The sequence below is a fragment of the Phaenicophaeus curvirostris genome, chromosome 9 (genome assembly GCF_032191515.1).
Source record: "Phaenicophaeus curvirostris isolate KB17595 chromosome 9, BPBGC_Pcur_1.0, whole genome shotgun sequence".
Taxonomy (NCBI): Eukaryota; Metazoa; Chordata; class Aves; order Cuculiformes; family Cuculidae; genus Phaenicophaeus; species Phaenicophaeus curvirostris.
Window position 1 is genome coordinate 30481097 of NC_091400.1, and position 13111 is coordinate 30494207.

Below are 13111 nucleotides of genomic sequence, written 5' to 3' on the forward strand. Positions count from 1 at the left end.
GGTGCACCCCTAGTCTGTCACGGTGCTCTTCAATCAGTTTCCCAGATTCTTTATTACTTCTGCATTTCACCCTATATATCATCAGGCTTGCACGTCGTCCTCCTTGTAGGTAGACGTAAGTGTTATAGGTGGGGTGGACTTGGAAACACTTTTGGGTAGATTGTAAATGCAGGTAAATACTGGGGAAAATAAGTTTACATAGCGGTCTGTGGAGACTGTTGATTCTGAATGTTGCAGTAGCAAGCAAATTTTTCAGGTAGAAGGTGAACTGCAAGTTAGCTTTATGGTCTGAGCAACTTTGAAAAACAAGAAACCTTGTTAGGGTCTTGTTACTTGTGGTGTTCTGTCCTATTTCTGTCCTAATGATTGTACAAACCAATCTAAACAGAACTCAAACATCTACTGAGTCACTTTGGTTTTCAGCCAAGATGAATTTGACAAGCATGTTATTGTCGGTCTTGTACAATATTGAGAAATGCTTGGCATCTGTTTCCAACTACATCCTATCAGTAATCGTAAAACCAGGCTAGTAACAATATGAATAAAAAATGTTTCTTTTACTAAGGAATGATGGATTTTTTTCATATATTTTTTCCAGCAGACATATTCTATTTGTGTTCCAGCAGTTATTTGCATAACACTGCTGCTGTAAACCAGTGAATAGACTTTGTTGTCACAATAATCCTTCTAAAATCAGTGTCAAAACACATCGCATGTTAGCTGATAAACCAGCCATGTAACTGCTGTTACTTGAGATTTTATGAAGTTCACTGTTATGCTAGTTAACATGTTTTTTGAGATTTTGGTTTTAGATGCTGACTTCTTAGGATGGATGATTTTAAGTTGGAGTTTTGAAAGTAAAAGACGTAGTGGAGGAAACTTAAAATATGAGTATGATGTTTTCTTGGGGTTTTTTTAGATTTCTTTTGAAAACTACTCAAAATACCTTGAGATGAATGTTTATTGATAAAATTGCATGCAATTAAAGAGGAGTTTTTTTGGTTTTGGTTTTGTTTTTATGAACAGGTGACTTTCAAAGAGGGAGAATCTCAGTGCAATGAAAAACATGTGGTTCTGCTTAGCCCCGTGGGAAAACTCAAGATATCTGGGTGTGAAACAGGCTTACACGAAATAAAACTTCCAAAAATGAGTGTTCTGCCAAGTGGGTAAGTTCTTGTCCTGTTGGTCCTGTCTGTGTATGTGGTAGAGGAAAGAGATTGCCCAGAGGATCTAAAAAACAACTATGTGTACTAGTTTTTACTAGCCATACTGGGAACACAATACTGGCTCCTGTGAGAGGCAGAAGCAGCTTCTTTTGTTCCTTTAAGAATTGCTAGCTCTAAAATGCATTTGTCCCTGCTGCATCTATAATATCAAGAAAGAAATGTTCTAAAATAAAAGCATTTTTACGGTAGGTTTTGAAAGTACCTCCTACTTTTGAACACACATGTAAATCTCTCACCAAGGAGTCAGACCTCCTTGCATACTTTGCAGATTTTGCAGACCTTAATCTAGATATAAATGTTCCAACAGGCAGAACTAGGATTCAGTAGTTGTTTTAATTACTGATACTGCTTCTGAGAGCCTTGGTTTGTTCTGGATATCTGCAGTTTCTTCTGGAGTTCGGAATAGATGATACACATGGCAGTGGAGATGGTATCTCCATATACAAGACAGATTGACATAGTATTGGTACATTTTACTGTTGAATATAAGTGTCATTCTGCTAATGTGTATCTGTCCTGTACAAGTCTTTGGTCTGTGCTTTTTCTTTATTTGTAAGGAAATGCTAAGTGATATTTTTAGAAGGAACACTGAATTCTTTCAGAATTACTGGGTGCTGAATTCCTCTACCAAAATGAAAGTTAATAATACAACTTATTTAAGTTTGCTCTCTTCACCTGTTGTAGGTAATAAAATTGCAGCCTTTGCCACGATGTGTAACAGTAGAGCTTATTGTGACAGGACTTAAACAGGTTTGCCTTCCTTCTCTCTACATTGTCCTCTTCTCCCCTGCTTTTTAATTCTGAAATTCTCCATATGGAGTTTCCCCTTTTCTGTTTTGCTGATTTATTAGCATTGTAATTTAAATGTGCATAAAATGAATCAGGAATACGAAGCATAATGTGTATTCTGGTTGCAGTATGGTTTTGCCTCTAATAGGAAACCCCTCAGTCCTTTGGATATGGCAGTTTTGCCCATGCTGGTGATATGGAAATTAGTACTGCAGTTTCTTCATATGCTGATTTCAGTATTGGATTTCTGCTGCTGAGGAGTGGAAATAAAGCAATATTTAGGATAAGGCTGATGTCTGCCTTTGCTGTAGAGCAGCATTTGCCTGAAGAACAACTAAGCAGGCAAGGACTTTTCACCCTTGAGAAGAGAAGATGCAGGTGAGTGGGTGGAAGAGCAGTAGGAAGAAGGTCTGTGGGCTCTCAGGTGATGATGTTCTTATGTTCTTCTGTATAAAACTAGAAAAAGTGAAAATAAAAGCTGAAGTCAAAAAACACTTGTGAAGTTGCGGGTACTGAAAAATACAGGCTCACGGGCTTAAAGTGAAATGGCAGATTATTGGAAGAAAATTAAGTTAGTAGAGGCGTAGAAGGTGTTTGGGAGGTACTGTTATATTGGTCGTGTTTGTATTGTTTTTTAGCAAAAGCCTATTTTTGACTTCTCTATGTAGCATTGAGGCTTCAAATATTTCATGTGATGGGTTGCATTCTCTTCTTGAACAAAGCTTCTAGGGACAGAAATCGATCTTGCAGGCACACAGACCATTTTCCAGGAAATTACACGTGTCTCCAAAAGCTCCGAGTACTTTGTTTCTCATCTATGCCTGCGCAGATGAAAGATGCTGTTACTGACAAATGGTGAGTCATCCCCCTCCTCAAGGGAGCCTCGCTGCTAGGCAAGGTCTGTCCTGTTTGTAAGGACAGATGCTGCTGCCTTTGTTCATGGGAGCTGCTATTTGCTCATGTGTAACATGGCAAGGTTGGCTGGTTGAAGAAGGTTCTTCTGATCTTGTTCTTCAGGCAGATATCAGGCAATCTAGATCCTTTTCCTCGTTCTTCAGTTTTTATCTGTTCTTGATCTTTCAGTGTTCTCAGTGGTGGGCTGACTTGATTTCCCAGCCAGAAGGGTTGAGGCTTTAGTGGCATCTTGATAACTCTTAACTAGTAGGTTGTATGATATATATGCAAAAATTGTTATATTTTAGGTGAAATATTCCTCAGGAGTGGTTCAGTAATTAATGGTAAGCAGAATATTATTACAATTACTTTAAGAATTTAAATCTGAAAAAGAGGTGGAATGTGGGACTTCCTTTTTTCTCTACTGATTATAAAGTTCTAAAAATTTTAAGGCCATCTGTAAATGTTTGTGCTGAAGTATAACATTTAATCTCTTCTACTCATCGCTAGTGAATAGTGGTTAAATCTGGCCTCATTATTTTCGACAGAATAAAATAAAAACAAAACAGTGCCCAGTGTTTCTCCTAACTGGCTAATAAACATTGTGGTAAGAACATTGGGTAGAAAAAGAACATAAGAAACATAAAAATTGATTTTAATGGACCTCTGTCAGAGAGAACCATAATGAGCGCAAGTCTGGTAATAAATACTGGTATTCTGTTCCACGGTGCTTGGGACTTTTCATGTAGAATTGCATGTAACAATCAATATAGATTTTAGAGGTTTTTAACAACAAAAATAAGTAAACCTTTGAAATGTATAAATACTTAAGACGTGCAGTCCGTCAGACAAACCTGCTAGTTGTAGAAATATCTGATAAGAGTGCCTGGCTAATGGCATAATCGGTTTGTGGAGATCTTGCTCTATTTTACTGCTTGTAAAATGCTGTGCAATTAATCACCTGAGATTACAACCTATTCTGTGATGGCTCTCCTTAAAACTTAAGAACACAGACTATAATGTAGCCTAAAAAGAGAAGCAACAAAGTAAAATTTGGTTTTCAGTATGCTTAAAAGAAATTGATCTGTTAATGAGATGAAACTAATTGTAATAACTGAAGGTTATTCTTCTTGTGAAGCTGGCAGGGTTTAAAAGTCAAGGTACATCGCAGCATAATGGTTTCTGTTGCGGGAGCAGGAATTTTTATTCAGGCTTATAAGATTTCTTCTATATGCATTAAAACTTTCAGCTAAATATGATTGTGACAGTTTTAATTTACTGCCTGCCAACTAAAATAGTTTCTAACCCTTTTGCAATCTTAAATGCAGTGCTAACACTTGGCTAACTTAAAACAGTAACTTGAAATCACTTGCTTCTGTTTTAGGATTCACATTGTGTGTTGATTTGTTCATTTATTATTCAAGTTGGCATTGTCAATTAATAAAGTCCTGAAGACAGAGCCAGCATAGATGATCTTAGAATCAGAATAGCTCTGGGATAATCAAATTCTTCAATTTTGCTACCTGTACACTGTACAACGGAGGCTACAGCAGCTTTAACCTATGTATAGCATCATAAAGAGGTGCACATGTTGGGCTCACAGGCTGTCTTAGCAGCTTTGAAGTTTTAGAATTAGTTTCCTTTGTTATTCTGCTGTCCCCTGCAGTGTTTCCACCCAGGGATGAGAAGCCTTGTCCTTACTCCTGAGCTGGAGGGGTAAATTATCCGCTTGGTGAGCAGGGAGTTGCACTTGTGACTTCTGTTAACAGTAACAGAAAAAATGCTTGTATTTTCCTGTACTGAATATTTACAGCAGAAGATACTTCAGAAACATGGGATGTTGACTTGGCAGTTGGGATGGCAGCAGGGAACAGTTTTACCCTGTGTTGCAAAAATCCAAATTCGTTCAGCAATTTCCACGTTCCCTCAGGAGAATTGCCCCAGAGTTTCCAGTTCGCTTTATGGTCAACACATAGCAAGAGTTACCTAGCCTACGTGTGCTGATGCCGGAAAATACAGTAGCAACTGGAGGATTTTAGTAAAACAAAAGGCAGCATCATAAAATGCCTTGAGGTAAACTGAAACGGCTTTGTGCGTGTAGTTGGAAGATCTCCTGCTGAGCATGGAGTCATGAACAGTGCGATGTACTACTACGTACTAATGCATGTGCATGTGAAATGAATGTTAAATTTGCTTTTTGATTAGTGGGCAACGACCCCAGGTTATGCTAAGTAGATACCCACCATGGGACGTAAGGAAACTGCTGTTAGAAATTGTTGAGTTTTTCCACTTAAAAGCTTGGCTGAGCTGAGTGCAGTCTGTCACTGCCATCCTTGCACGGGTCCAGCACTGAGGCAGGATACGGATGATTTGAAGACAGCCACCCTCTCAGTGCTGGGCTTCTGCTCCTTCAAGTTAGGAACTGACGAGGTGCGTGGCCAGCTTGAGCTCAACAGAGGAAGCTGAGCTCCCTTCTTCTGCAGGAGGCAGCATGCAAAGGTGGCCTGCTTCTTCTCTATGGACTTGGGTGCTGGTATGGATGCAAATTTGAATCTGAGAGACTGCAGAAAAGTTTTTGGCATTTCATACATGTTTCTGGGAAGTCAGGTTGACTTGCTTTACCATTGCTTGAGTGGTCAAAATATGTATTTTCCTGGTGGTGCAGGAATAGCCAAGACTTCCCTTTATGTTATTTTCAGAAAAATTCTTTTGGAAGCAGTGTGATCACATCTGCCCTCTGTGTTTCTTACAGGTTATTTGCAATTTTCTTTATAGTGTTACGTTTCCCTGCACCTTACTGAGACAGGTCAGAGGAGGAGGAACAAGAAGCCAGTTTGGCCATTCTTGTATTATTAATCTGCCTAAACCTTTTAAGGGTGAATCTGCAGTTCAAGCAGTTCGCCAGGGTTTCAGTCAATCTCTCTCTGCCAGTTTAACATTATCAGAAACTCCCCAGAATCTCAGTTTAAACAGGTTTACAGCTATTACAGATTCAAAGAAAATCTCAAGTGAAAAAGCAGTGGATGCAGTGGTGTACGGGAGGCTGATAAGAGCCTAGAACAATAACTTGGAAAGGTGTGAACCACTCTGTTCATCTCCAAGGTATTTAATCATAGCCAGTGATGATGGTTTAAATGTCAACTTTGCTAACTGTTTCATTCCTCATACTTTAAAATTTACTGGGAGTGATATCTCACTTTGATGCTACAAGTGGGAGGCATTTGGGAGAGTGCCACTCCTATTTTTCCAATAAGCATCAGCCAAGGCTAAGAAACTTAGTAGAGCTCAAGGGCGTACTAAAAACATCTGAAGGAGGTAGGTATGCAACTACGCTGCTTAGCTGCTTTGAATAGATTTCTGGTTTACCGTGAACATCTGACATGACTTATGTGAATAGAGGGTTACTGGCAATATAGCTTGGAAGGGTTGCCACTCTTCCTTGTTCAGGACATTCTTAAAATTATTGTGTAACAGCAGAGATTTTCTTATTGAAATGGTGTAGGGTAAGACCTGAATGAGACAAAGTATGCGTGTGCAGTAAAGAAGCTAATGGTTTTTAGATGATCTCTAAATGTAGAGCCAGGGAGTGCTGGGAAAACTGCCCTAGAAAACTGTTTGAAACTTAAGGTACTGATAGCATAGGCTCTATAGGGGTGGTTTGGTTCTTCTGCAGATCCTGACATTTCCAAATTGAAAATGATCAGCTGTTTTAACAAACATTGTTCTTGAATAACTAAAACTGTATTGCTGGTTGCTTCAAAAACCGAGACCTCTGGCTATATGAAGTCATCCTGAGGTCCACATGCAGTTTATAGACCTTATGAATAATAACATGAAATAAAACTTCAACATCTCCCCGCTTTTTTGAAAATTATTTTTTTTTCTGGTTGTTTTACTTAACCTGAGCTGTTTCAGTGTTTGTCCTCTGTTAAGGTCTCAGTACTGTGCCCACAGGGGAAGATGTTAGAACACTGACTGACTGTGGACAAGTCCAGAAGCGTTGCTTTGCTGCCAGCTGAAACAAAGCACTTACTCTTGTAAATACCATAATCATCCAAGCTGACGGCACTTATCAATGATCAAAGTATGTTTTGCATGGCACTTTCCTTTTTTTATAGTTTAATGTATTTAATTACTGTTTACAGTGACTGGAAAATGGTTCATTAGATGGATCTTTTGTAGGCGTTAATATAAACAGATTAGGTTGGAGATAGTCTGCTTTTTATGGGAGTCAGAGTCCCATAAAGTCCCATAAGTCCTTCGGTAACAGCTAGGCGAAGGGCTTGGACTGCTTCATGTGTTCTTTATTTCTGTAATCCCTTATTCTCAAAAGCTTCAGAGTACTGCTTTGTCCATCTCGGAGGGCATCTGATCCTACTGGGGTGGTGCTTGCTCAATGCATTCAGCAAAATCCACGCAGTTTTTTAGACATTTAGTTCCTGTGAAAATGGTGGGAACACTGTGCATGTGAGGCAGCGCAGCAGTACACGTGCTCTGCGTTGGTCTGGTCCCTGGGCTGCTTCTCTTGTGTTGTAGCCTTTCACAACCCCAACAGTCTTGATTTGTGTATTGATGAGTAACATGCAAGCATGTTTTGGGTGCATATCATAGAATCATAGAATAACCAGGTTGGAAGAGACCCACCGGATCATCGAGTCCAACCATTCCTATCAAACACTAAACCATGCCCCTCAGCACCTCGTCCACCCGTGCCTTAAACACCTCCAGGGAAGGTGACTCAACCACCACCCTGGGCAGCCTGTTCCAGTGCCCAATGACCCTTTCCGTGAAGAATTTTTTCCTAATGTCCAGCCTAAACCTCCCCTGGCGGAGCTTGAGGCCATTCCCCCTCGTCCTGTCCCCTGTCACTTGGGAGATGAGGCCAGCACCTTCCTCTCTACATATGTAGCGCAGTCACCAAAAGAAGGTGGTCAGTCTACGTATCTTTCTCTAAGCTTTTTATTTCTAAGTGTTAAATCATGGCACTAGGCTTTCACAACTCTCATTGAGTTTTATGCAGCTTTTCTTAAAAACAAAACATGCAGATGCCATAACAGGATGATGCTTGTTACTTCAAATTACTTCAAAATCCCAGGAAGGTGGTATATTTTAAAAGAAAAAATAAGAAAGAAAAAAGAAATATTACCTTCTCTGGTAGTAGTGTCTACAAATATCCAGGCATCAATCTTTATTTCAGCAGATTCAATGGATGTGGCAGGAAGAGTTATTATATAGCATAGTCCTCCTTTTATTAAAAATAAACTAGCCTGGGCTTTTTCATAGTTTCTTGTGGAGATGCTACAGATTGTTTATGCTGCATCAGGATAAGGAAACTTTTTATTGGAAATGGTGTTTCAAAAACTTAAAATAAACTCTAAAATTGTAGAAAGTTTAGGCTTTGTCAAAGCTTTACATGTAGTACAGCTCAAATATATAGTTTCATATGTTTTTAGAAACGGTTTGCAGGGTAAGTTTTACTGTCAGGGGTGGATGGTGAACTTTATTTTGCATGATTGGCAAACCCACATTCCTCTCTCGTTTAAAATGAAGTGAATCTCAAGCAGCTCTACTGTAATCAATACTGTACTTTAGATTTGTTATTTTTCCTGACAGCGCTGCTGCATTTCTATTCATCTGTCAAAGGCAGTATTACAAGTTTCAAATAGGAGGTTTTTTTGCGAGTCTTCAGATGTGGTTTTGTCCAGAAATCTGGCTAGAGAAGTCTTTGAGTGCTCTATGTGAAAAAAAGATATATACATAAATCCAGATTTATGTTGGTAAGTTATTCATGGTACTAATCTGATGTTTTAAAAGCTTTAATGTTAACATAGACAATACCGTGTCAAAATGCTGAAAGCTCTTTTCTCAGTGTCCAGAAGAACAAAAGGCTTTGCTACTCTACTGCTCTGTGTAAACCTTGGTGGTTGGCCAAGGCTTCTAAAGCAAGATGTGTTATAACAACCCAGTGATAGCATTTTACAGTGATGATATTTTAAAATGGCAAAAATAACAACAAACTGTATTAGATAATATAACTTGTGCAGACACCCACTTGAAAATACCACGAATATGATGGGTTTATTTCTAGCGGAGAAGATACAGAGCTGTAATAGTGCTGAAAAATAATTTTGCCAAAGAGGAGCATCAGAATTTGCCTATGCAGCATCATCTCTTCGAGAAATTTTTCAGGAAATATTTTTTTCCTGACACCCTGCCCTATACTATGCCACAGATACTGTGCTTGGTGCATCTCTGCTATCTTTTCTGTAATTCAGGCTGTGAGTGGAACCTTCCCACTTCTTGTGCCACAGGTAGATTAATGCAGTGGAGCATTTTTCCACTGCAAATCCTTGCTATAAAGCTGGGAAGAAGGGCTGCATAATGACATGAATTATGTTTCTATTATGTATCTGAATTAGTGGATATTCTTAAATACTGCAGCTCTTCATCTTGCTTTTCTTCACAGAATTGTCTAGTCCTCTAAAAAAATCTAGGTAAATTTAAAGCCACAGGGGTGGTTGAGATTAGGCAGTGGGATGTAAAAGTATGGGTGCCCATCTGGATAGTACGAACTCTTCTGGCAGCTCTCCTTAAAAAAGAAAAATTTAATTACAAAGTGTTTTGCTGAGAAATGCCTATGATACCTACTTGAAGAGCCTTGCCTTTGCAAATGCTATGATCAGAGCAGTGTACTGTGTTGGAGAAGCGCCTGGATTGTTTGGTTTTATCTGGTGTTGGATGGCTTTGCCCACCTTCAGCTAGAGGTGTGTTCTGGTGTGGTTGCAACAGCTGGGCTTTGGCTGCTTTGGTTCATGCATTTGCAGTAAAACTCACAAAGATCTCATGCTTCCAATGGTTGTGCTAATTACAGCTGTTCTTAAAATTCCTTAAATTCCTTATGTAAAAGGAATTTAAAACTTGGTAGGACAAAGCAGAGTAAATCATCGTGGAGGTCAGAGCTGTGAGACATTGTGTCCTTAACACACAGCCACTTCTGCAATGGATCAACTTTGCAATTATATTGATTTTCAGTTAAATGGCAAATGATCTTCAAAACACCGTGCCAGGGAAGAAAGAGTTAAGTTCTAAAACCTTATCCTGTAACTGTAAATGCCATTTTTCTTTCTTTACAAATGTAACCTTTTAACATTTATTTTTAGCTTTTACATTAATATATGTAAAAATATTAAAAGCTCTTGTATATTACATTAAAAACTTATGTCAGCTGCCCTGCTTTTTCCTATTTATTAAAACTTTTCAAGCAGTGAAAACATTTTACTTGTTAATGAGGGGAAGAAGGAAAATTAATGACATAGAGCTTGGATCTTCCAAGATGTCTCCTTTTAACCATGCAAAACCAGCTCTTTTTCCCACACTATGTAGTTTAATTTCTGTGTTAGGGTTCAGTAAGCAAATGCAAATAGATTTAATGATTTGCATCAGTAGATCACTTCTCAGTTTAATATCCTCTGATATTTTGGTCAAGGACTTTTTCTTTGGAAGGCTAGTGCTGTTTTGTAGAGTAAAAAATATTAATATTGGTGGCATTGTTACATTCAAGTAAAGCAAGGGAAATGTATAACTTATTCAAAAGCAGCATCTCATATTATCTTCTCAATAAGATCATGCAGTGGAAAAAGTGATCCAGAAAAAGACACCTAAGAAATAATTGTGAATTGCTGATCACATTAAACATTTAGTACTGGTTTGCATATCGCATCTTATTCTTATTTTGCATCAGAATTTTAAAACTCTGGGTTCTGCTAGCAGTGGAGAAGTACCTCATCCTGGGATAGAGTGGATGATGCTTCATGGTGTTGGCAAGTGGAGCTGCGGCTACATCAGCTGTGAAGGCTGAAGGTTGCCACGGTGTACTGATGTGTATGCCAGACCTCAGGCTTCTACTGCAAGCCTCAGGCTTCTGGGTTTTCCTTTTGCTGTCGGTATCTCAAGGTACAGAGCTGTTCCTAGAAGCAGCGCAACTTAAACTCTCTGTATTTTCTCATGATTAAATCCAAGTCCACTGAAATCTGGGAACTAGCACTTGAATAGTTTTCCACACGTAGTTCTTACAAACTTTTCATAAGTTTTAAAGTCTTAATTGTGTGATAAGCAGTTAGCAAAACATGTCCTTTAATAGGCAGTAACTGAGCTTCTCTATGCTGCTGGCATTACATGCTAGAAGCCACTAAGGGTGTCACAGTGGGAGTTTATTATGGACCATGATATAGGAGGAGGAATGGGATCTTTAATCCATCTTTAAACAACTGGAGTCAGTCACCAAATCAAAGACTCATTCTCCTAGAGGACTTCAGCCGCCCTGGTACATCCTCAACAGGCAACGTGATGGGATTCAAGCTCTCAGGATGCTTTCTGGAGGTTATCAAGGACACTTTGTTGATGGACGGTGCTGGATGGGCAAGCCACGTGTGGTGCACAGTGGGTTCTCTTGCTCTCTTGCTAATGAGAAATAGGAGTCTGTGGTGCTCATGGGGTTGGTGGCAACCTTGGCTGGACTGTGAGATACTGCAGCTGGATCCCTTTAGGAGGAAGGAAGGAGAGAAGTAGATTTTTTTGGGAAGCTGGCAGGTCATCCCTCATGGGAGGCTAAACACCAACAAGGAAAAGGCAGCTCCTGGTGAATGGGACAGCTGGTCTGTGCATTGATCTGGCCCAGCTGTGAGGATGGTTAGTCCATTACCACCAGGTGCAAGTGATGATGAGCCCAGGTAAGGAAGAGGTTCTTGCTGCCTCTGTCAGTCTAGCCTGGGGTTGGACTGCAGCCCTCCTGAGGTTCCTTCTCTCCAGGCTTGTCCTAGCAGCCTGTGATTATATTAAGACACCTTTAAGAAGACCATCAGACTGTTCACACGAACTGAATTGGAGCTTTGCTTTCAAAGGTATGTTGTCCTCAAATCCTGATGACAATAACATAGAATGGGGCAGCTTTGTAGCTCCTTTTGTAAAATTTGTAGAAGAAACTCATTTTGATTTGTGTGATTTGGTTTCTATTAAATTAAAATGGAATATGAAGCAACATAAATGAGATGATCAGTGTCCAGGGTAGTGGAAGTCCACTATTAGTCATGATCAGATACTCACTTCAAAGTTGCTAAAGTCAATACAAGATGCAATGTGAACAGTATGTGAGTATGTCATCAGATGCTGTGTAAAGACATTTGTATAAGCAGGCTTCTCTAAAGCTTTACATCAAGGAGTATTTCTTGGCTGGTGATACATCAGCCTGTCTCGCAGGAGCTTGTAGAAGGGCAGAAACTGGGACCTACCGATGTCCCCTCTTCTGCTTGGTTTGTGTGTGTGGCCTGCCTTGTGTCTTCTGTAATAACTTTGTTTAAACAAAATAATAATACCTTCCTAAAAAGCCAGCAGAATAACTGTGTTGTTGGGAGGCATTTTTATCACTAGAAATCCCTGGTATATTTTTGATAAACTTCTTCTGGCTAAGTTTAATGTTCTAGGGACAGAGACCAGCTCACTGGGTTTGGATTATGTTTTGTTTTCTTCATTACGATGTCCCTTCGTTTTGCCTTTTTTAGTGAAATGATAGTTTGGTAATATTTCTGTTTTGAATCTGTTATAAATTCACAGCTTGTTTGGGATGAACATAGGATAAAGGACATTAGTTCTTGGTTTATATTGGTTGCTTTCAGTTCTTTGAGTTGTGCTGGGTTTAATAAAATCACAGAAAGTCAAAGGTAGCCTGTGCTACTCTTGCACGCCTTGCAATGTCAGTCTGGTATCACTGGACAGAACTTCATCCTCCTCAGATTCTTGAAAAAAATGTTAGAAAAGATTTAATTGCATTTTGAAGTCACTGTTAAAGGAGGTAGCTTCTTTTCACCAGGAGAAAAAAAATGCGTGTGGTTCCATCTATTCGGTGTTCGGATGTTTTCATTGCTGGCATTACCAGCAGCTGATTTACTACATGATCATGAAATCTAACTTTCTCAAATTCCTTAAAATATTTAGTCATTAAAGGATTAAATAAGAATGATTCCAAGGATAGGTACCTTGTAGACAGATACCCAGCAGCCCATGTTTGCTACTTCTCAGTAGAAATAAGTTCCTCTTGGCTTTTGAAGAACTTAAGATTGTTTAGTGCATATAATCCTTCAAGTGATAAATACTCACAATTGCCTCATTGCTCATTAAAATGAGAGCTTGCTGGTGATAAAAGCATT

At 39.2% G+C, this 13111-nt stretch overlaps 1 protein-coding gene across 3 annotated transcripts in view; it reads left to right on the plus strand.

Moving 5' to 3' along the window:
* The window catches only part of MGMT (O-6-methylguanine-DNA methyltransferase), a 169205-nt gene that overhangs the window by 21650 nt on the left and 134444 nt on the right, over window positions 1–13111 (plus strand). For all 3 annotated transcript variants that reach the window (XM_069863400.1, XM_069863402.1, XM_069863401.1), the window contains exon 3: window positions 1027–1166. In XM_069863400.1, coding sequence (XP_069719501.1) covers window positions 1027–1166 — 140 coding nt within the window. The remainder of the gene's footprint in view (window positions 1–1026; window positions 1167–13111) is intronic.